The sequence below is a fragment of the Crocodylus porosus genome, unplaced genomic scaffold (genome assembly GCF_001723895.1).
Source record: "Crocodylus porosus isolate Cpor-Errol unplaced genomic scaffold, CroPor_comp1, whole genome shotgun sequence".
Classification (NCBI taxonomy): Eukaryota; Metazoa; Chordata; order Crocodylia; family Crocodylidae; genus Crocodylus; species Crocodylus porosus.
Genome location: NW_017728922.1, coordinates 308,949 through 331,947, shown reverse-complemented (window position 1 = coordinate 331,947; position 22,999 = coordinate 308,949). Strand labels below are relative to the sequence as shown.

Sequence of the window (22,999 nt, the reverse complement as noted above, 5' to 3'; positions counted from 1 at the left end):
GCCCTGCGGCCCGCCCGCCAATGGCAGCCCGGGGGCGTGGCCGCGGGGCGGGCTGTTAAAGAGACAGCCACGGCGGGGCGGGGGAGACGCGCTCGCGCACGGTTTGCAACACGGCCGCAGTGTAACACACCCATGCGCGCGCGCGCACACACGGTTTGCAACACGCGGCTTGACACACAAATACGATCTGACGCATCGTTTACATCACACCCACAGTTTAACACACGCACGCACACGCACGGTTAGCAACACCCAGTTTGACACACGCATGGTTTGACACGCAGTTTACAGCACACCCGCAGTTTAACACAAATGAACACACACATGCACACACGCACACGATTTGCAACAATTTGACGCACGCACACAGTGTGACACACGCATACGGTTTCACACACAGTTTACAACACACCCGCAGTTTAACACACACACAATTCCACACACTCAGGCACACTCGCTGCCCCCCCAGTGGTGCAGGGAGCGAGGGGGCCGTGGGGAAGCTCAGGCCGGGTCAGGGGGTGCGGGGCTGCCCCTGCTCCAGCTCGGTGAGCCGGGGGTGGCTGCGGGGCACCCCAGGCCCAAGGGCCTTGTGGGCCGGGCTTGACCCGGAGCTGGCAGAGGCACCGGGTCTTCCCAGGCGCAGCGAGGGCACCAAGGACAGGGCCCTGGTGCCAGGGTGGGGTGGGCACAGCTGCAGCTCTCACCCCTGCACCCAGCTCTCACCCCCCAGAGCTGCCAAAGCAATGCGGGCACAAGCCCTGTCGTGCCGTGGGAGTAAGAGCAGGTGTGCCAGGTGCCCGGGAGGATTCACCCAGCACTGCCCCCCTGCCCTCAGCCTGGCCAGGAACCACCTCGGCCTCCTCCCCACGGTGCTCTCGCAGCGCCCAGCCCGGCAGAGGCTGCTCCACGGGTGCCTTGCTCTGGGAGCAGGAGTTTTTGCCTCTCTGGGAACTCAAAGGCCGAAAATGACTCCCAGGTTTCACTTCCTGCAGGTGATGCCAGCAGGCGCTGCCCTGGAAAGGGCGTGCAGGGGCAAAGGTGGGTTCAGGAGCATCCTTCAGCGTAAGCCGTGCACAAGGCCTGGGCAGCACAGAGCACAGACCAGACTGAGGGATCCTTCCTGGCTCGAACCCCCAGGGTAGGGCACCCCCAGGAGCGAGCCGATGCCCCTTTGCCCGTGGCAGTGGTGCCCATTAGAGCCCAGGCCACAGCCGCCTTGTGACGCCAGGTCAGCGGCCCGCAGCGCCAGGGCCTTGCAGCCGGCAGGGGTCTGCGGCTGACACCGACATGCCGCATGACCACGGGCAAGTCACTTAACCATGGCACACCTCAGTTTCCCCATGTCCAACGTGGCTTTTCCAGGGGTTCATCTCTTGCCCCCAGCCCTGTGGCCCTGCAGAGCCTCCCAATGCCCCGAGCTGGTTCTTGTCACCGGTTCCCCGCCCCCCCCTTGGCAGGGCTCCTCCAAAGCTGCTGGGCACAAGCCCCGCTGTTGCCCAAAGCAGGATGAGACCAGACCCAAATACGGGGGCGGGGGGTAGTGGGGACCCCTGGCCCCTTCCCCCCTCACACACAGCAGTGTGAATGCTGAGGCCTGGCTCTCCCCTTCCCCCCCAGCCAATCCCCCCACTTGAATGTGTGGCCTGTAAAGCAGATGAAACAGAGCCCAGCTGTGCGGAGGTATTGTTGGCGGCAGCAGGAAGCACTGATAGCCTCTGCAGCTGAACAAAGCCTGGGCAGGGCAGAATGGGGAGCCCCAGACAGAGCGGCTCCAGCCCAGCTCTCTCTCACAATCCCGCACTGATCTCCCATTGTTCTCCCTGCCCTCCCCAGCTCCGCGCTGACCTGGGCTGTGGGGCTGCCAAGACAACAGGATGTGAAAGTTAAAGGTGTTGGGGGGGGGATCCCAGCTCCGGCGCTGGGAAGGGGCAGCTGGGCCTGGGGACCAGGCTGCAGCCCCGAATGTGCATGACCACAAGCCCAGGAACCCCAAACACACATGTGCACAAGCCCAGCAGCCCTGGGCACATGCATGTGTGCATAAGCCCAGCAGCCCTGAGCACACGCACATGTGCATAAGCCCAGCAGCCCTGAGCACACGTGTGCACAAACCCAGCATCCCCAAGCATGAGTGTGCACAAGCCCAGCAGCCCCGAGCACACGCACATGTGCATAAGCCCAGCAGCCCCAAACTTGCATGTGCACAAGCCGGATGGCTTCAAGCACGCATGTGCACACGCCTGGTAGCCTCAACCACACGTGCATGAGCAGTGTGGCCCCAAACACGTGTGTGCACAAGCCTGGTAGCCTCAGGCACGACACACACACACCCAGGAGAGCAGGCTGCAGCTGCCCAGGCCCAGAGCCGTCCCTCCCCTAACCCCCGTGGTCATGGCTGGAGAGGTTGCTGTGGCACTCGGGGCGGCCTCTGCTCCCACTGGCCTTCCATGGTCCAGTGGCAGCAATTTAGGCACCTTGCCTCAGGCCCTGGCAGAGCTGCCTCTCACCATCCAGCCCTGGGGCCGTATACGAGGGCAGGTGGGTGCAACTGCCTCCCTGCTGCTTGGGTGAAGAATCCCTGGTGTGCACATGCATGCACGCACCAGCGCGCGCACACACGGACACACAGGCCCCTCGCCCAGCATGCCATGCCCTTGCATGCGCCGGTGTGTGCACACATGCAGTGGCTCTGGCGGGCCGTGCACACAGGCACGCCCGTGCTCCTGCCGGCTGGCCCGCGCCGTGATGCCTGCCCTTGCCACAGCACGGCGGGGGTGGGCGGAGCGGCAGGTGATCGGGTGACTGCCTGGCGCCAGCTGTGGAGCTGCTGAATGGGGCCGTGGAAGCCTCCAGCTCCGGCGCAGGCGGCTCTGGCTGTCAGCGAGACGAAGCGAGGCCTTGCGCCAGGGCGGTGCTGCCCGTTCTCACGCTGCTCGTGTGTCTTTGCCCAGGCTCCCAGCCTGGTGCCAAGTCAGTGCTTCTCCCACCCCCAGCTCCCGGGTCTCCTTTGCACACCCAGCCGTGCCTCACGCCTCGCTGCCCACTTCTCCATGCCTCCACCCCGGCACAGGCCTCGCTTCCCGCATGGGGCTCCCTCCACCGGGACCCTCCTGCTTCCTGCATGCCCGTGCCCAGCCCTGCTGCACACGGGCGCTGGGGCCTGCCCAGGCTCCGTCCTCGCCCCCCCGGCCGCTCTGCTCAGCCACGCAGAAAACGAGCAGCTTTAAACTGGCGCGGCGGAGCGGAGCAGCTTGGGAGGGGACAAGCCGGCACTTCCAGGCTAATTGCTGGGAGCACTAGATGCCCCCCGCCCCCCGGCTGGCTGCAACCTCCATGCAGAGGTGCGCCAGCTCCGGTCCCCAGCTGCCCTGCTGAGAGTGCCCCCGACAGCTGGCAGGCCCGGCCCCGCTCCTCAGCCCGCGGCCCGATAAGCATCGCTTGGCTGGGAGCAGGTGCGCCGGGGACGGGCTCCGGTGTGTGCCCTCCCTGCTGCAGAGGCTGTGGGAACGCGGGTCGCCTGGCCCGGGGGGCTCAGCGTGTCCCCTTTTGCCTGCAGCTGGCGGGCCGCGCTGGGGGGCTGAGGCTGCTAGCACGCGGAGGGAGCAGAAGCCGAGGGGCTCCCGCCCTCCTGTCCGGCCAGCTCTGGTCTCTGCAGCAAAGCCCCTGAGCGTCGCGGGCTGCGCCGGAGCCGGCAGCAGCCCCCAGCGCCCCTGCCCCGCCAGCCCCCGCCCGGGCGCTGTTCCCGTGGCCCCCCTGGCCGCGGCCGAGGATTCCCAGGGTGGGCACGGGGCGGCCCCTCCATTCAGGCCCGGAGGAGCGGGTGGGGAGGGGGGTGCCCCGTTCCCACAGAGGCTATCAAAGCAGTTAATTAGCCCCCATCTGCCAGCAGCCCGGCAGCCGCGGCTGGTGGCATGTGAGGAGCTATTGAGGAGGGGACAATGTGCAGGAATGCTTTCACTGCCCCAGCCGGCCGGGGCGGGGGGCGGGGGTGCAGCTGGGCCCCGGAGGACAATGTGGAGGGACAGCCTCCCCCCAGCCCTGCTTAGATCCGTAGCCAGGCGCTCGGCCTGCATTAGCCTCATGTCAAACCTCAGGACCTGGGGCCGAGAGGTCAAGCCGCAGCCCCCTCCCCACGGGGTGGCCTGGCCCGGCCTGGGCTCCCTGCTCCGTGCCTGAGCTGCTGCAGGGCAGCCCTGATGCCTCGCCTGCCCCGTACCTCAGTTTCCCCTCCGTGCTGCAGAGAGAGCGACGGGCTCCCCAGGAGAGGCTGGAAGGAGCCGCGCACCGACCTGCACCCCGCCATTGCCCTGCTGCGAGCCGCGGTGCCACGCAGAGGTCCGGCCGGCCCGGGGAGCACCAGCGAGAGCCTCGCAACGCCCCCGCTGGAAGCCTCCGCATCCCCCTGGGCTGGGGAGGGTCAAGGTCGCCGGCAGCCTCCAGGCCAAGAGCTCCCTGCAGGCCTCTCCTGCGCGCCAGCTCGGATCCGGTTTGGTGACGGAGCCACCCGCCAGCGCCGGGCTCCTGGCAAGCGCGCTGGGAGCAGGGAGCCATCCCAGGCTGCTCCGCTCAGGCCTGCCAGGAGCCCGCAGGGAGGTGTCGGGAGCGCATCCCGTTGCACAGGGCCCTGGGTGCACGGGGGCAGGTGCTCGGGGGTCCCTCTCCCCGCTCCCTCTGCTCAGGGCGGGAAGGCCCGGGCTGCAGGGACAGGCTCCCCGGAGGGAAGGCGCTCAGAGCCGGCTCCGTGCCTGTTCCTCTCCCCCTTTGGGCACGGTGGGAAAAGCAAACAGGTGGCCGCAAGGCTGTCGCCGGCGGGCGCGGGACGTGGCAGCTTGGCCAGCCCTGGCCGGTGTCAGCGCACAAGACGCATCGCCTCATTACCATGTGAATTCTGGGAAAGCGGAGGACCGCCCGGTACCACCCCCCTCCAGGCCCCCCCTGCCAGCCATATGGCGCCCGCACCGCGCGGGGCCGCGCCGCGCCGACGGATCCCAGCGTCTGGGAGCAGAGCAAAGGTTGCCCAGCAGCCGCGGATATCAAAGGCCCTGCACACTAAAGCCTATTCACGGGGGCTCTTCACAACAAGGCTCCCGAGGAGACCACACAAGGCAGGGCTGTTCCCAGGGCCAGCCCGGCTCTGTCCGGCAGAGGGGACAGGCGGGTGGAAGGGGACAGGGTCCGGTGGATGCCCCACAAGGCTAGGTCTGCACCAGGACCCTGGGTTGCGCTGGGCGGGTGAGTCGTGTCCCCGACGCCTGCCCGTGGCCCACATCTGTAGCTGGGGAGCAGCCAGGCTTGCAGGGGCGGCTGGGCCTGGCAGAGCCACTGTCACGGAGGGGATTGCCTCCGGATCCAGCCAGAGCCTCCCCGCAGCTGCTACTCCCCGGAGCAGGGAGCCGGGGGCGGGAGGGGCCCCCAGGCCACACAGCATCCGTCTGGGTAGTTACCGACAGGCCAGACATCCCAGGAATGACCCGCACGGGACACGCATACGGGTCCGGGCAGCCTTGCACACGCCCGGAGCCCCGACGCGCCTGCATGCCAGGACGGACGGGTGGAGAGAGGAGCAGCAAGGCGCCCGTCTGGCAACATGCGTGGCAGACATGGCACATGTGCAGTGACATGCAGGGACACGGCAGGACACGCAACAGGCATGCACGTGACCTTGACCGGGCAGTACAGGCCATGTGTACCCTACGCACGTGTCCTGCCCCAGATCTGCAAACCCTGCAGAGACCCCAGCCCAGGGCAGCACAGCTGGAGCACAGGCCAGGCCCAAGAAACCCCCTGCATATGTGTCCCCCCCCACCCCCCGGCTCCATCCGCTGCAGCCCAGACCAGCCGGAGCCATGCGGCCCTTCCTGGGATTTATTCCAGCTTCCTGCCCCTCCTCGTGGCCAGCCCAGGCTACAGCCACGCACGCCTGCTTCCTTTCCCCGCTCGAGCTGGAGCTGCAACAAGGGCAGGGGCTGGCGCTGCCCCTGGCACCCAGCCCCAAGCCCCTAGCAGGATGGGGACCCTGCCCAGCCTGAGAGCAGAGGGCACAAAGCAGCGGGGTGCTGCCCCAGGCCTGTGCAGCACTCAGGGGCCCGGTGCCCCTGCCAGACAAGCAGAACCATGCGGCTCACCGGAGACAACCCAGCTCCGGCCCCCGGCACGGCTGGGCCCCCTGCTTCAGAACCAGCCCCAGCATCGCTCAAGAGCAAATTGGATGCTTGTCTTGCTGGGATCCTGTGACCCCAGCTGACTTCCTGCCCCTGGGGCAGGGGGCTGGACTCGATGATCTCCCGAGGTCCCTTCCAGCCCTGATGTCTATGACATCTATGAAATCACCCAGTCAGGCCTGGGGGGCTTTCGGGCTTGCATGAGCTGCTACAGCTGGCCCAGGCTTGCAAATGGATAGGGAGGGTCAGACCCTGAGAGGCTGCTGTGGGCGCTTTGGCCACCGCACCAGGGCAGCAGCCCGGGGCTGCCCAGTGCTCGGACGACCACAGGCTGGGGAGCGGGAGAGGGGAAGACGCCCGGGGAGGCAGGGGCAGGAGCTGCACTGCTGCCATCTCCAGCCGGGGCCTTTCATGCAGGCCGGACAGGGTAGGAAAGCGTGGGGCGCGGAGGCTGCGTGTCCTTGCCAGGATTCCTGCCGGCTGCGCGGAGGCTTCCTGCCAGAGCGGCGTGTTTCCGCGGCCGGCCGACAGCTTTCCCATCTGGAGGGACCCCACGGAGAGGCGGAAGGGGGTCTCAGCAGCTGCCCAGACAGAGCGGAGCCAGGCCGGGCCGCAGGGCTCAGCCAGAGAGGCCGCGCGAGCCCAGGTGCAGGGCTGTGCTGGGGGGCAGCCGGGGCGGCGTGAGCCCTGCCCCGTGTACGCGGGGCAGGGGATGTTCCTGCGCCGTCGGATCCCGCAGCTCCCCCACACGACCCTTCCTGCCTGCCATTCCAGGGCAGAGCTCCTACAAGGGCCCCGGGCTTGCTGCGTCACAGCTGCCACGAGCTGGCTAGGGGCTTGGGGCGGCTGGGACAGGTCTCTGCACGGCCAGCATAGCTGGGGGCACAGGCAGGAGCCCCCACTGACCCCCAACAGCAGCTCCAGCTTTCCAGAGCCCGGCAGCAGGCTCAGCTCGTGGGCAAAACAGCCGGAGCCTGGCAGCTGTCTGGAAGGAGCGGAGCAGGCAGAGCTGAGGTCCGTGTGGAACAAGCCCGGCCGCGACGGCCCCAGTCCCTTCACCCTGCTTTGCCACAGCCAGGCTCCTTGAAGGTGAATGCTCGCCCCCAGCTAGAGGCTCCCCAGCAGAAACAATGCCACAGCGGGATGGGTGCAGCCAGAGCTGCCGGCATGGGGCAGGGTGCAGCCCTGCCTGGCAGTCGCTGCCCTGAGCACAGGCGACACTGCACCCCAGCCTGCACCCCGCTCCCCTGCCCCATCCAGGCATGGGGGGCATCAAGGCAACTGCCAGGGCTGCAGGGTCCGGCTGCCCCCGCGCGCGGGGCTGGCGTGGGGCCGGGTGAGCGCAGCGTTCGCAGGGGACGCGGAGGCTGGCGCAAGCACATCTGGAGTCTAGACTCGGCGGCTCTGTGGGCCGGGCCTGCCGGCTGGGCCGTGCCCACACCCCGCTGCACTGTGTTTGCTTAGCTGGAGGCATTTAATTGGAATCCGAGTGGCCCCTCTCGTTCTTGTGGCCAGGGCTGCTGGAAGGGAGCAGGAGTCATCGAAAGCAGCTGGAGGAGGCGGCAAAGGGTCATTACGCGGCAGAAGACGCGGCGCCACTTTCGGGGCACGGGGAGGAGCGGCTCAATACGGCTTTTGTGGAGGAGCTGCCAAGCCAGCAAATGGCCTGTTTGTTCTGGCAGCAGCCGGGGCAGCGCGGGCAGGGCCCGGAGACGCGCTGTGGGCCGGAGGCGCCGGGCATGGGCTCGGCCATCCTGGGCGAGCTGCGACTGGCTGGAAGATGCCTGCGCCCTGCCCGAGCTCCGGTGCCAGCTCCTGCAGGCCTGGGGCACGTCGCCCGCGGGAGCGGGGAGGGTGGGGGGCAGCACCCGCGACACTGCAGGGACCCAGCGAGGAGACGCGTGCGCACCTGGGTGGGGGAGGCTATAAGGGTCCTGGGGCAAGACCATGGCCTCCAGGCCACACTGGCTTTACCATGAAGTTTTGTTCCAGGGCATGGGGCAAAGCCCCTGCAGCCTGGGGCAGCTGGACACAGCAGCCTGCCAGGGGGGCCTAGCCACTCGCCATGCTCCGTGCTCGGGACAGAGCCAGCCCTGGAGTCCTGCAAAGGCAGATCCCACCAGTGACCCGGTGCCCTGGGGCCAGGGGTCAGCAGCCAGCATATTAAATCTTGAGTGTGCGGAGGAGGGGTGGGGGTGTGCATGGAGAGGGTCACTTGGAAACAGCAGAGCAATGCAGGCCACTGGGTCACCGTGTCCAGGGGCAGGGCGGGTCACTGCGGGGCCAGCGTCGCACCCGCGTGGGGCGGCAGGCGGGCAGTGCACAAGGCCAGGGGTCTCTGCCCACCTCTGCTCCCGGCTGGAGCTTGGGGACAGAGAGGCTACTGGCACGCTGGGAGGCGTGTGCCTTGGGGAGCAGGTCACGGCCTGGCCCAGGTAACAAACCCTCTCCACCTACCTGGCCTCCCCGTGCACCTTCTTTCCTCCTCCACCACCCAGGCCGAGGCATCTCTGTGGGTCACCGCAGGCAGCTCTGCCCGTTGCTAGGAGGCTCCCACAGGCCAACCCTCACACGGAGAGGAAAGGGGCAGTGGGGACAGTGCCACGGCCACCTCTCTGCTGGCAGAGGGGGACGGGACCCTGGGCAAACAGTTCTGGGGGCACTGAGGAAGGACTGGAGCTTGGGACCCCGAAACTGCACTCTCTGCCATGCTTTCAACCTCCGTGTATCAGCCTCCTTGTGCAAGCGTGCAGGGCACCACTACCTAGGCCCTGCCAGGGTAGGCGTGCCACAGCCACGAGCCTCCAGCTGCCTCAGGACCCGCGCAGGGCCCTCGCTCCCCAGGTAACAACGCTGGAGCGCGCCCCGCAAGGAGAAAGACTCGGGGCATGGAGCGTGGCAGGCCCAGCGCAGCACTACCCCCGGACAGGAAGGCGCAGCCCCCGGTCCTTGCACCGTGAGCCTGGGGAATGAGAGGCGGGGGCTGCCCCTCCTTCGAGATGATTTAATATGAGAGAAAGCGAGTCCACGATACAAAATTTAAAAACCGGCCCCGCAGGGGCCCCCCCGCACCAAGGGGACGGCGATAAAATGCAGTGGGGCAGCCCTGCAGCTGGGGAGGGCAGGGGCAGCTGGTCCGGGCACACAAACACGATGCAGCTACATAGATGGGGGGAAAGGTGAGGCTTCTCGTCATCATCACTTGTGATGAGGCTGGGGCCGGGTGGCCCGGCTTGGCCCAGAGCACCGAGCCCAGCCCAGACCTCCGAGGTCACTTCTCCTTCTTCTCCCCGTCTGTCAGTCCGTCCTTGGAGGCTGCAGGCACCTCCTTGGGGGTGGAGCTCTCCTCGTAGCTGGAGAGGAGAGAGGGAGAAGATGTGGGGGGAGGTTAAGCCCTTTCCTCCTGTGGGGAGGCTTAGCCTCGCTGCTGCGGAGGCAGCGCAGCCAGCACGGGTGCACATCACAGTAGCGGGGAGGGTGGCATCGAAGGCAAAGCCTGCCCGAAGGATGGGCCGGCTGAGAGGCTCGGCTCCCAGCACGGTGGGTAAAGCTCCTGGGTGCGTTGTGCCGGCGCGTCAGGGGCAGCAGGATGAGATCAGGACACGGGCCACAGGGACCCCGGCGCTGCACCCACCCTGTCAGACTCGTGCCTCGGGGCAGGGGAGGTCTGTCAGCATCGAGCCCCAGGCAGGATGAGGAGAGGACCTGGCTGCCCCATCCTCAGCATTCAACTGGAGATGGACTGAGCTTCCCAGCACTAGGCCCCGCGGCATACGGATGTGCACACACACGCGTGCGCGCGTGCATGCGCAACTCGGCGGGTATCTATCAGAGGCAGCTCCTAGGCATGTCAAGGCCATGCAGAAGTCATCGGTAAACAGTGCATTTCCCCACCACACAGGGCATGCAGAACCAGCATTTTCGGGCACCACGGTCAGCTGGCAGCTGAGGGACGAGCGGCTCCGGCTCAGCCAGGGCTGGCCTGGGCAGGCTGCATGTGCAGCAAGGCACTCCGGACTCTCTCCAGGGCCAGTTCACTGCAGCCGCATGGTCGAGGGAAGGGCAGGGGTAAGGGTCCGACAGAGACGCCATCCTGACACCCCAGCTCTGCACAGAGTAGGGTGGGGGGTGGAAGAGATATAGAAGCAGCAAAGCCTCTGACAGGAGCACAAAGCTGCTGCCCTCGTGCCCACCCTAGACAGTGATAAGCTGGCAACACCCCCTCCAGGCCTACAAGCAGATGATCCCTTGGGATCAGCTGGGACAGACTTGGCAAACAGGTGGGTTTTGACTGCACCCAGGATGGCGCGAGTGTGAAAGGGGCCCCAGCGCCAGGGGAGAGAGTGCAAGAGCAGGGAGGCAGATGGCTCCCCCCGAAGACAAGCTGCAGCAGGGAGGTAGAAGGAGCGAGCAGGGCAGGAGGACCCTTGGGGGACCAACCGTACCTGGCCAGAGAGGTAAGGAAAGGGCCTGGTGGGCGGAGGCTACATGGCGCTGGGGCTTTGCTGCCGGCGTCGGCGGGGGCAGGAGAGTTTCTGCTGCATGGAATTGGCCAGGCTGGCCGGTGAACCGGACACGGTGGGGAAGTGGGTAAGTCGCGGCGTGTGTGGCAAGATTTCAGCAGAGGATTCGTAGCTGCAGGAAAGACAGGAGGCAGGAGGGGAGAGGGAAGGAGCAGGACAGAGGAAAGAGAGAGAAAGAAAGAAAGAGATAGAGAGAAGGGAGTGAGACCCGCAGCAGCAAGAACTGTTACCTTGGGGAGCCTGCGGGTGCCGGCTGCTGCCCCTTTCTGCTGGCCTGGGGCTTGGGCACGGGAGCCAGTCTTCCTGGGAAGCCCAGGCAGCTCACGCCACTGTCAGAGACAAGCGCAGCAGTCCAAGTTCGTGGGCCGGGGGAAGGTGGGGAGGAATATGAAAGCAGATGGCAGGGGGTACAGCTGGCTGGGCCACTGGGCCCCACCTGGGCTGGGGTGGGCCTGATGGCCACAGTGAGGCAACAGACCAGCGCGTACCACAGCGCGAGCGGCGGGTCAGGGGTCCCAAAGCCCATGCCTGCATGCCCAACACGCCATAGGAAGCCAGAGACTTCTGAGTGGCTCCAGTCTGTGGAGCACAAGGAGTTAACTCTATGCCTGCCCCAAACCCAGTCCAACAGCCCGGCCGCCCTGAGCTCCTGCCCCTGCTGCTCCCTCCACGCCGTCACGCGCGCACACGCAGAGCCTGGGGCACTTGTGGCCCCCGCAGCTCCCCTGCTCAGCCCTGTCACCAGAGCATGAAGAGCCGCCGGGCATGGCAGGTCCCCAGGTTCCTTGCACCCTGCACAGTGCCAGGCCTGGGGGTGGGGGGCAGGCTGCCAGCGGAGTGTGGCCAGAGCCGAGGGCGGGCAGGGCAGCCAGCCACATCCAGCCACAGCTTGGTGGCAGGCTGAAAGCTTTGGAGTGCCTCACGGGCATGGGGTGGAGAGGGAGGGGGGGATCCCTGCACCCAACAGAATTCCTAGGGGTGGGAGCAGTTTCCGGCCCTCCGGCAGATGAGCTCGATGCAGAGCTCCAGATGCTGGAGCCGTCTCAAGGGACGCGGGGTTCTGGGAACCTCCCCAGCCGCTGGCGCTCCCCCAGAGCCGGCGCCTGCCTGTGCAGGGCCAAGCTAAGCTTCCCCACTGCTGCCACAGCCCCATGCCCCATTCACTGCAGCCCCGCCGCGACCTGGGTAGCAGCAGAGCCACAGTGGACCCAGCAGCAGGGTGCCATCTCTGCAGGGTTTCCCGTAGCCTCTGCTTTGGCACAGAGCTCTCTAGCCTGGCTGCAAGCCTTCAAGGGCCTTGCTAGTGCCCCCGCAGCCTGTCCTCACGCACTTCCCAGGCAGGGAGGTGATGCAGCAGTGGGCGGGTGAGTCACGGGCATGTGTGAAGGGGCGGCAGGAGGCCAGGTGCACAGGAAGCACGAGGGTGGGGGCCTCGAGCCTGCAGCCACCTGCACCAGCCAACACCCAAGGCCAGGCAGGTGCTGGCAGGGCAGGGACACTAGAAACGTCTGCGCCGGGCAAGCAGGGGAATCGCGGCTTCTCTGGGGCTGGCAACTCCCACCTGGCTCCATCCATCAGCTCTATGCTGGCCCAAGGGGTACAGACAGGCCGCTGGGGTGCCTGGGGGGAGCTGGAGGCTGCAGAGCAAGGGTCCTGCTGCCAGGCTTGAGCTCTCCAGGCTGCGTGACACATGGGAAGGCTCAGCAACTAGGGAAGGTCTCCCGGACTCTCTGCGCATGTGGCCAGCCCCCAGAAGCTCCCCCAGCACTGCAAGGAGCCCCCGCAAGACAAAGAGAAGCCACAGCCAGTAGTGGAGCCCTGTGACCAGGGCAGGAGGGGCTGGGTCAGGCCAGAGGACACCAGTATCACGCCAGGCAGGAAAGCACTGGGGTTGAGGGCAGACAGGCTGCCTCTGCCCTTGGCAGCTGCTGGATAGTGGGACTTGGCGCTGTACTGCCTCTCAAGCCTTCCCCAGCCGCTCTGGGTCACACCTACGCCCCTCCCTGCGGCCCCACCCTCCGACTCACACAGACCCACAGGTGCTGCAGTGATGCCTCAGGTCACACAGGAGCTAATTCACACACCAAGGCAGCAGCTACAGGGCCAATGTGTACAGTCACAAATTCAAGAATTGCTCCCCCGCCCCTTACGCCCCAGTGAGCTCATACGGGGCTCACACCCTGCCCTGGCCTAGAACTCGGGCCCAGGAGCCTTCTTGCACTTCCTGCCCAGGCAGGTGCTTACCTGAACATTTCAGTGACTTCTCCCTTCGCCAAAGCCACGAGGAGAGGGAACCCGATACAGGCAGGGACCAGGTACAGCAGCGCCGGCTGGGGAGAGCAGAGGCAGTTATGACACAAACTGGCTGGAGGGGCTTACGGGCATGAGCTCCAGAAGAGCCAGCGGGGCAGACGGCAGCTGGAGGTTGGCACCCAACTACCAGGGAGGCCCAGGCCCAGCGCAGGATGGCACTCAGCTTTGTGGCCTGCGGGCTTTTTTCTGTCCTACTCCAGAAACCTGTATGGTCCCAGTCCCGAGTTTGTACCTCAGCAAGGTGAGAACCTGAAAAGCCTCCAGGTCCCCCACCCTGAGCCCACAAGAGGGGGAAGGTTCAGCACCCAGGACAGGGGCGCTGTGCCCTTGCTGACCCTGCCATACCCCTTGCCTGGGCAGGCTCCCTGGGCCAACGCTGATACCGTGGTATTATTGGCCTGCTGGAGGCTGGTGGCACCCGAGACAGCGATGGCAGGAAGTGGAGGGGAGGGGGCTCACCTGGGCATGTTTGAAGATGTGCATGATGAAGATGGTGAGGCCCAGGCCGAAGATGTAAGCCACGAAGCTGGTGTAGAAGTACGTGTGCGTGTTCTTCTTCAAGCTGTGAGGGAGCGGAGGGGTCAGCCTGGGCCCTCAGACCTGTGACATACCCCAGCCCTGGGCATGGCCAGGGCAGGACTGACAGGCACCCCTGGGGACAAACACTGTGCTTTGCTCGTGGAGCTGCCGGATGGAGCGGCCACAGTTGGGATGACCCCAGTGAGTGTAAGGGGCAAGACGTGGGGTGGGAGTGTGGCAGGGGGTGCTGCAGTGAGGTGTGGTCAGCAGCCCATGGCCGCACGCTCCCATCAGTCGCTCTAAAGCGGGACAAGTGTTGGCTGTGACTCTCTGCCGGGGTGGGGGGAATTCCCAGTAAGTCGGGGAAAAATGCTGCAGTGGCCACTGAGCCCTGGGGCATGAGGTGCGAGAAGTGGTTCTCTTCTGAAACTGCCTGCCCCCACCCCGGCAATGCCTGCCTGCGAGCCACCCCTGGCTGCCCAAGACCCCAGGCGCTCCTCTTAGACCGGTCTATGGTGGCCGAGCACTGTGGGACACTGCTGGCGCAGGCGTGGCTCACCTGATGTCGAAACGCAGCAGCAAGGCAATGAAGATTCCTGCAGGGGGAAAGGCACTGTCAGTGCAAGGCAGAGGCAGCAGCTGCGAAGCGAGCAAGAGCTCACGCCTAGACCGCGCGCTCGGAGCAGTCACAGGCTGCACAGCACCCTCTCGCGGCTGGATTCGGTACTGAGCCGAGGTGGGACGAGGCACCCCCAAGTGACCCGTGTGATGCAGAGGCAGGTGAACAGCTCAGGCAAGGGCTCAGGGGTCCCCACTCTGGACCTCGCACCAGGCGCATGTCCTTTTCCAGCTGTTGCCCACACCCGGCCCCAGGAGCCTGGAGGCTGCAGGTTCAGTCCTGAGTAACTGGAACCCCCTCCTCACCTGGAATGACAATATCTCCCAACCCCAGCATGGCAAAGTTGTCAGCTTCTAGCCCCTTCTCCAGCAGATCCTGGGGGAAAACCACTGGGAAAGAGAAGGGCATGTGAGCAAAAGGAAGAGGCTGGGCATATACAGCACCAACCCAAGCTTGTTCCTGGGTAGGGACCAACCCAGAGAGGGGGCAGGTGGGTCTGTGTAGGAACGAGCTGCAGACTCAGGTACCCTCAGAGCTGGTTATCACGTGCAAGATGCTGCATTGCCCTTCCATAGCTGATCAGCGCAAACCCAAAGCAGCAAGGAGCCACTAAGGTGTTCAACACCCACCCTGAGGCATCACTTCCCCATCTGCTTCACACCCAAGCCCCCAGACAGCTGTCACCCTGCACCCAACCTCATGCCACATATAAGACATGTCAGCAATGGCTGAACAGACTCCCTTTGCACTGCCTGTATCCCATGAGGAAGAGCATGAGTCCCAGCCTAAATGACCGACCCAGCTGGCTGCACTACAGCTCTGCCACAGTTCCCACTGCTGCAGGGACCTGGACACCCCCTCGGCTGCCTGGAGGGCCCATCCTGGCACCCCATGGAAAGGAAACCCAGGAGGGAGAACACTGCACTGACACATGAAGACACCACATGATGTACATGAGATAGGCAGTGTGTGGGGCACAGGCAACAAAGGAGATCAACTACAGCAAGGCACACCCCCCACCTAGGGACAGCAGAAATCAACTCACATTTTATTGGCGCCTCAAATGATTTGGCAACAGTCACCATCACGTTGGTGCCGAAGACCTAGGAAGGGGCAGAGCAGGGCAAGATGAGAGCAGCTGTACAAGCAAGAAGGGAAGAACCTCTTACCCAAATGTGGCCTGGCCCCAGCCAACCCCCACAGGGCCAATCTGGGCCACACCAGTGGGAGCGCTGTCAGTCCTGCCCCCAGGAGCTCTGTGCCCTGCTCTCCAGTCCCAGGGCAGGGGAGATCACGAAGGGCCGGCAGGCAGCAGTCAGGCCGAGAGCGTCCCCCCTGCCAAGCCAGCAGCCGAGTGCCCCCTGGCGGCCAGCCGGCGGAGGCTTGGCAGTCAAACAAAGCAGGTTTCCAGGGGGGTGCTGCGGCCGGCTCCATCCTGGCCTGCCCTGGAGCAACAGGCAAGTCCCCCTTAACTCAGATGAGACCCGGGTCACACACAGGGGGCTCTGCTCTGATTGAAGACATGTCAGTTGGGACCAGAGCAACCCCAGGAAGGTGCAGTGGTCCAGGCCTGAGCAGCGGCTGGGCCCCAAGCCAGCCAGCTGGTACAGCTGAAAGCTTTACCCAGGACCGGACTCAGCGGAAAGGGATATGATCGTCAGAGGCGATTGCAGTTTGCACCACAGGGCACTGTCCGTTTCAAGCACCGGCTACTTGCTGTTCGCTGGACTGTGAATACATTGGCCACTGTGAACCTTCACTTTGAATTTCAGGGTGTCTAGTTGTACACACGTGCTGTTGGCCTAACCAGATCTGACGCCAGTTAGTTCGTGGCCAGTGAGGCCCAAGAGCTGGCACTCAGAAGCACCTGAGAGCACGTGGGATGTGTGAGATTGCTACCGCTGGGCTGCGAGGTCACAGAACTCCAGCTAGGGCCCTAGGGAGCCTCCTGCAGACTGTGCCCTGAGGCACCCCCGAGGACACAGGAAAAGTCTACTGCTGCTACTCTGTGAAGCTCCACATGAGGCTACTCGGGTCCCAGCCCCACATGCACGTCAACTGGCTTCTCGCTTCCTTGCTGCGAATCACCCAAGATCCCACCTTGCGAATACATCTCCAAGATCCCTAGCGACTGCTTGCCAACAGGCCCAAATCAGCGAAAGAGGCTGCACCTCTGAGACAAAGACAAGCCCTTCACATGCACCAAGAACCTCAGGAAGCCATGCTGGGGACTGTGTGCGCAAACAGAGCATGAGCATCAGCCAAGGAAATCCAGATATGCTCAAGCAGGGAAACTGAGTCAGCAGCGATGGTATCAGCTCTGCAAAGGGGCAGGTTTGTCTGGTTAGAAAAAGAGTTGCACCAGGAAGAGCATAAAGGGATTGCACAGCAGTGAAACACCTGACATCCCAGGTCAACATGGCTCTGGGGGCTGTGCGCGCTCACGTGGCTCAAGCCTCCACCCCAAAGCAGTGGAAAACCAGCACATAAACTCACAAAGCCAGCGCTATTGGATTTATTAAATACCAGACTGGGCAGGCATTAGGCAGTGACTAGAGAACAGCACAGCGCACCTCTATTTGAACAGAGAAAAGCAGTATCCAGGACCCAAAGGCCCATTGTCTGACCTCAGCTGTTTGCAAGCTTTTGAAGAAGCACAGAAGGAAAGAAAAGGGTAAAATGAAAAAAAACAAAAACCACAACCGGGGGTGTAGCTGGTACCAGTCTAGCTGGAGAGCCTTCCTTGACAGAGATGTGCATTGGCAAGAAACACATAGTAGATCTGATCTGGACTTGAACACAGTGCCTGATCCAGTGCCATTCGGGATCCTCAATCAGCGGAAGACCAGGCCAGGTAGAGAATGGCAAGATGGGCAAGGAGCTGGCTAAGGTAGAGTTGATAATGGGCTATGCTGAGAGGAGAGCTGTCTGGCCGTGGAAGGGCACAAAAAGCATTTCCCAGGAACAAATTTTGGGGTTGATCTTATTTAATGCTTTCATCAATGATCCTGGTGTAAAAAGCAACACTGCACTAATGAGACCTGCAGAGAGAGCTGGGAGAGAGGGATCGCCCACACAAAGGAGAATCTGAATATCCTAGATGAGCTGGAGTAAAGGAGATGGGATGAACTGCAAGGGTAGGAGACACAGAGTCACTGCAGACAGTTTTGTTCCGATCTCTGAGAATGTAAGTGGAGAGGAACAGAATGGGGAAGGCCTGGCTGTGCTCACTGCTCACAGGAAAACCAGGACCCGCTGGGAGGGCATGGCTGAGGAGGTCACAGGAAAGCCCAGGGCAGGCAATCCCAGCTGAGAGGGATATCTGTGCTGCTATGCAAGGCCCTGGTGAGAGCTCCTCTGCAATGGCGCATGCGATTCTGGCCACCCATGTTCAAGAATAACTCAAACAGGAGCAGGCGCAGAGAACGGCGAGGCAGGAATGGAGAGGGAACAAGCCTGGCTGATTTACCCTCACAGAACAGAGGCTGAGAGAGGAAACATCAGAACTCCCAACATATCAAGGAAGGAGGGGGCCATTTGAATCACAGGACAACCCCTGTGCAAGAACAAATTGGGTCAAGTGGCCCAGAAGAGCTCTGGGCTAAGAACAAGCAGCCAGGCTCTGAACTAGCCTCCTCCGGGCTGTAGCAAGGGCTGAGCACCAGCTCGTTTCCAGGGCAGAGCTCGGGCTGCTTGCAGCAGGGTAACTTGACGTGGCCCTGCGCTAGCAAGGGATGGGCGCCTGGCTGGGCCACGGTGCGCCCATCCTGCCCCTCCCACAGTTACACCCACTTACCCAGAACACGTCGTAGATGAAAAGCCCTCCAAGCAGGATGCAGCCAGTGCTGACGTTGTTCAAGTGCAGCAGCTCCACCCCGTTGAGGGAGAAGGCAAGCCCAAAGAGGTTGTTGGCGATCCAGTGCTGGGAACAGAGCATTACACCAGTGGCTCAGAGACTAGCTTTCCCTACATGCAACCCACTGAGGCTCCCTCATTCCTCCCCCAGTGTGGCTCACCCCTGCTGCCCCGCTCCGTGCCCTACCTTCCTCAGCAGGTACCAGACCCCCACGACGCTGCTCATAGCCAGGCACACAAGGTCCTTGGTATCAAACTCATAATTCACAATCTCTGCAATGACATAAGGTTGTGAGGCCACCTCATCTGGACAGTGTCACCTCCAAGCATGCGCTATGGGGGACATGGGGCTCTGTCTGCAGCTCCAATGAGCTCAGGGGACACTAGATATTAAAAGCCTTCTACCTTTTCCATTACTTGTTTTGCTACCAATGGGGACTACTTGTTCAGGGAGAAGCATGTGGCCTTTCGTCTGAATGTCAATGGGTTTCACGCCCACCGAGGCATCCTGCACCAGCGCATGGGCTCTCAGGGGGTAGCTATGGCCCAGGAAACTGGCTCTATTCTTGGCTCCAGCTCTACAACATCCTGATGCTGGGATCTTCTGCTGAACAGAAGGCAGCAGACAGGAAGCCAGAGCGCCGAGATCTCAAGGACAAGTGCCTGGTGTCCAGACAGGCCTGAGCTGGAGCCAAAGGATGCGAGAGGCAGAGCTCCCAAACTACCAACTCGGGGGTGCAGCAAACACAGATGAGCCAAGAGTGCAAGAGCCCCACAAAAGCTGGCAAGCTGACGTACCTTCCTTGGCCTCCCCTGAGCCCTGGGTGAAGAGCAGCTGGTACTGCTTGCTGGGGAAGTTAGCCGGGAAGACTTTGTTCATCATGGGGCTGGAAAAAGAGACAAAGCGGGTCAATCCAACAGGAGTCCCGGGGGTGTGATATGCTTCCCCCACCTCTGGGATGGCTGCAGGACACATCAGACATCCACTCTCAGTGCTTCTCCTCCCAGTCTGATCTCTTAACACCTAGGGCTGGCCCTTTCTCAGGAGAGCGCTCAGGCTTGGACAGCTAGAGACCCTGGGTGGGGAAAATGGGAGCTGGGGCAAAGCCAACTTCTCTCCAGTGTGTGGGGCAGGCTAGAGGGACTCTTGGTGCTGGAATGATTTGAGAGAGATTAAACTGACCCTGGGAAGTGAGGGTCATCCCTGGGTTGCCCTGAATTTGGATTACGTCTGCAGTAAAGCAGCCCAGAGCTGCATTCCCATCTCCTGCTCTACCCTATTGGGCCACAGTGCTGCTAGAAGCTCCACCTCCAGCTTTCATTGGGCTTTGGGCTTTTCCAGCTGGTTTCCCAAACTGGGTTCAGCAAGTCCCAAGCTCTTGCAAGAGGATCTAGGCCATTCTCTCAACTGCCACCTCAAAGCCAGCCACCACTAAGGATGGTCTCTGGAGAGGGCTGAACATGCCCTGCACCCCTACAGTGTGATCAGAGTCCATTCAAACTTCTGCAAGCAAGATGGACTAGTTCATACAGTGCTGCATGGACCTGAAGCACCGGGGCTCTGCTCCTGGCTCTGTGCAGGAGCTGAGGTGCACTGACAAGACAGCCAGTGGGAGAGCTGGCTGGTACAAGACCTGGCACCAAGCCCAGCTCCCCTAGACCCCCTGGACTTACCTGATGGTGTGGGACAGAGCAAGAATCCCCAGGACGAAGAAATACATGGAGAGCAGGAGGTTGATGTATTCTTGAGAGAAGATCTGGAAGGCAGAATGAGAGGCACTTAGCACAGTAGTCACAGGTCACAGTCACTGTCCTTTGTGTGGCAAGCAGCACAAGACTGGAGCCAGAAGGCACAAATGGATCAGAGAGCAGACCCATACCATGCCCTGCTTTATCCCACGATATTATTAGCCCCCCTGCCCTTTGCTATACGCAAGGGCAACCTTATAGGCTGCATACCCCACCATGATTTTTCAGGCACTAACCCCCCAGCTCAAGCACAATGTGCTCTCAGCTGCTCGAGGCTGCCTTTGTTTTCTTCCTAGAGTCTCCTAAAAATAGACATTCAAATGCAAACTCTCCTAGCGGAGCCAGGTCATGACAGCTACCGTAAACAAATGAAAGAGCAGATGCTCCCGGAGCCACGTGAATTTGGTGGAATGGCAAAGAATCCAGGAGGAGAAGGGCTGCAGGGCCTGCTAACCCATCCCACCAAGCATCTCACGTGCTTAGAGCTGACCTGCCTCAGGTACTCACCAGCCAGGTGTAACGTGTCTGGCAGGCAAGGGATGACAGAAGTGCCCGAGCAGCACTGCTGACATCTTCACAAGCAAGACACTGAAGAGGGCAGCTGCTTCCCTGACTGGCCAGGAAGGAGCCCTGGATATTTGGTTAGCACTAAGCCACAGTCAGTAGTGCCTGGCTCATACTCCACTATGGTCCGCAGGGACGAAAGGGGTCAAGGCCCAGGCTTTCAGGACTTGTTGCCCAGGGTTCTTTAGGAGTTGTCCTCACCCTCCCCACTGCTCACATCACTTGTGTCAACCAGTTCTGTTCAAAGCTCCTAAGGCCACTCCACCTCTGAGCATCCACAAGCAGGAGCCTGGAAGGAGCTGGAGGACACTACGGGTGCCTGGGAAAACATGCTGGCCTAGCTAGTCTGGGGTCTCAGAGGGTGGAGGGGTGCACAGATGACTTGAAGGCCACGAATACCAGTTCAAACTGAAGTTTAGACCAGTTTCATTGCCTCTCCCCAGGGCACCTGCAGTGGTTCAGTGAGTACAACTGGAACGACTCCAGACCAACTTCAGTAAGCAGAGCAACCTTTCTGATCCAGCAGGGCCTGATGCATGCGCTGCCGCGACTTTGGAGGGCTCTGGCACATTCACTGAACCCAACAGGCTGGTTTCACACTTCTCGGTAGCCCCCCCACCCCCGGAAACAGATTGGGCCTTGTTTGCCAGTTAATCGCAACTGCTTCTTCCACCTTGGCAGCTGGCTGAATAGCTGGCAATCACTAGTGCCTCCAGCAGCAGTTGGAGCAGTATGTGAAGCAAAGCATGGAACAGCAGGAAGTCAGCAGGATTTACAATGCAAATATCCTTGTTAACCTCTGCCTTCAGTTAGGGCATCAGACCAGAGTCAGCTCCACAGTGCAGCAGGCAAAGCTGAAGAGCCTCTGCAGTCTGAGCACCAACTACAGTTTCCAGGGACTCTCTGGCCTCCTTTTAAAAGCAATTCCTTGTGGACACAGGCCTGGGCTGATCAAAAAGCAACATGATGCAGGGAAAAGGCTGTGAGTCAGAGGTCTCAGCCAGCACCAGGCCTGAGCAGTCCCATGATGCAGATGCTGCTGCACTTTGCTCCCCCATCCGTTCCAACTTCCTGACTCCTTGTTCCATAAGGCACCCTGGGTGGGCTCATGGGCAGAGTGCCGTCCACAACCCAGGTATAGGTGAGCACGCCTGTCCTTAATGTGCTCTGCTGCCTAGCAGGGCCTGCAGGGTCTCCCACCCCTCTAGTGACATACTGTACATGCAGGTAGTGCAGCCTGCAACAGGGTGGGCTACAATCATGTAGACAAATGGGAGAGCCCAGAGGAAGGCAATGAACACGGCTGGGGCACGTGACTTGTGAGGAGAGGCTGAGGGAGCTGGGCTTATTTAGTCTGGAGAAGAGAAGACCGAGGGGTAACCTTCAACTCCTTGCAAGGAGGCTGCAAAGAGGATGGAGCTGGACTGTTTTCAGTGGGGGCAGATGACAGAACAAGGAGCAATGGTTTCAAGTTGCAGCAAGGGAAGTTGAGGCTAGATATTAGGAAAACCTCTCAGAAGGAGGGTGTTGAAGCACTGGACCAGACTCCCCAGAGAGGTGATAGAGTCTCCATCCCTAGAGGTTTTTAAGACCCAGGCAGACAAAGCCCTGTCTGGGACCATGTAGCTGGGGCTGGTCCTGCTTGGAGCAGGGGGCTGGACTAGATGCAACCTCCTGAGGTCCCTCATTGCCTACAACTCTATAAACAGCACTGCAGGGCATCTCCAGCTGTGGCCTGCTGTGAGTAGATCTGGACACAGAGGCAACCTGGTAGAGACAGGGAAGGAACAAAAAGCAGGAGGGACCCAGTACACACTTAGTACATCCTGCCCTGTCCACACAGGACCTCGGCAGCTCACTTACCTTAAAGAAGAGGTAGAGTCCTAGCAGGGTACAGCTGGCTACGATGGGGAAGCGTGCAGCGTCTCGGCTGGTGATGGTCTCCGGCATGTCAGAGGAGTTCTGAAGGGGTGAAGACGAGGCTGAACCCACGTCATTCGTGCACATGTGGGTAGAGGGCCAGACCCCACAGCTTGGGGGGGGCCTCATGCCATGACCCACCAGGCAGCAGGCTGCCTCGGCACCCCCGCGGGCAGCGCTTCGCCAAACGCAGCGACAGCATCCGACCAGTACCGCTCGCTCTCTGGAGAGCAGGGGACCGGGTCTCATCCCGCGCCGCGCGCCTGGCTGGGGAGGGGAGGGGAGGGGAGGGCCGGGCAGGCGAGCCGAGCATGCAGCCACTCTTCGTGCTCTCAGCTCCCATCTGTGCAGCCATTTGTTGATTACCCGCTGAATGACATTTCTCTCCGGTCACCTCTTTCTGCCCCCCCTCGTACCAACCCCCTCCTCCCCGAATAGCAGGACAGATGCAACGACAACATCCGTTCATTTAAACCCTTGCACAGGCTTCCCCGACACGGCCCCCTCCTCCTCGATCGCTGCAGCCCGGGGGGACGAAACAGCGGCTCGGCTGCATGGCAAGAGCACCTGTCGTCCCCGCCCCCCCGGGAAGAAACAACGGCCGCACTGTACAGCTGGCAGTTGCTGTTTGGCTGACGGAGCTGGATGCTTTCACAACCCTGGGGCGCACCGATCCCCCGGCTCGGAACATTTCCAGGCCACGGCGAGGAGAGGGAAGGGGCCGAGGCAGCGTGGCGGGGAAGGGGCGACCCTGCGTAGTGGCGGGGAAGGGGCGA

At 62.3% G+C, this 22,999-nt stretch overlaps 1 protein-coding gene and 2 long non-coding RNA genes across 3 annotated transcripts in view; 1 reads left to right on the top strand and 2 right to left on the bottom strand.

Moving 5' to 3' along the window:
• Positions 1 to 6,160: 6,160 nt before the first annotated feature.
• Positions 6,161 to 6,379, bottom strand: LOC109313348. Its single transcript, XR_002102035.1, has 3 exons — positions 6,331 to 6,379; positions 6,236 to 6,240; positions 6,161 to 6,192 (listed from the first exon to the last, which is right to left on the bottom strand). It is a non-coding gene; the product is annotated as an uncharacterized LOC109313348 (long non-coding RNA).
• A 2,309-nt stretch (positions 6,380 to 8,688) lies between these two features.
• LOC109313071 lies at positions 8,689 to 16,614 on the top strand. The gene is made up of 3 exons (XR_002101960.1): positions 8,689 to 8,699; positions 13,930 to 13,931; positions 16,454 to 16,614. It is a non-coding gene; the product is annotated as an uncharacterized LOC109313071 (long non-coding RNA).
• HM13 (histocompatibility minor 13) overlaps positions 9,151 to 22,999 on the bottom strand; it is a 41,045-nt gene continuing 27,196 nt past the window's right edge. The window contains exons 2-12 of the mRNA XM_019539456.1: positions 22,167 to 22,267; positions 19,665 to 19,747; positions 18,789 to 18,877; positions 18,178 to 18,263; positions 17,932 to 18,057; positions 15,181 to 15,238; positions 14,441 to 14,524; positions 14,076 to 14,112; positions 13,457 to 13,559; positions 12,929 to 13,014; positions 9,151 to 9,514 (exon numbers count right to left, since the gene is read on the bottom strand). Coding sequence (XP_019395001.1) covers positions 9,433 to 9,514; positions 12,929 to 13,014; positions 13,457 to 13,559; positions 14,076 to 14,112; positions 14,441 to 14,524; positions 15,181 to 15,238; positions 17,932 to 18,057; positions 18,178 to 18,263; positions 18,789 to 18,877; positions 19,665 to 19,747; positions 22,167 to 22,267 — 935 coding nt within the window. The 3' untranslated portion in view covers positions 9,151 to 9,432. The remainder of the gene's footprint in view (positions 9,515 to 12,928; positions 13,015 to 13,456; positions 13,560 to 14,075; positions 14,113 to 14,440; positions 14,525 to 15,180; positions 15,239 to 17,931; positions 18,058 to 18,177; positions 18,264 to 18,788; positions 18,878 to 19,664; positions 19,748 to 22,166; positions 22,268 to 22,999) is intronic.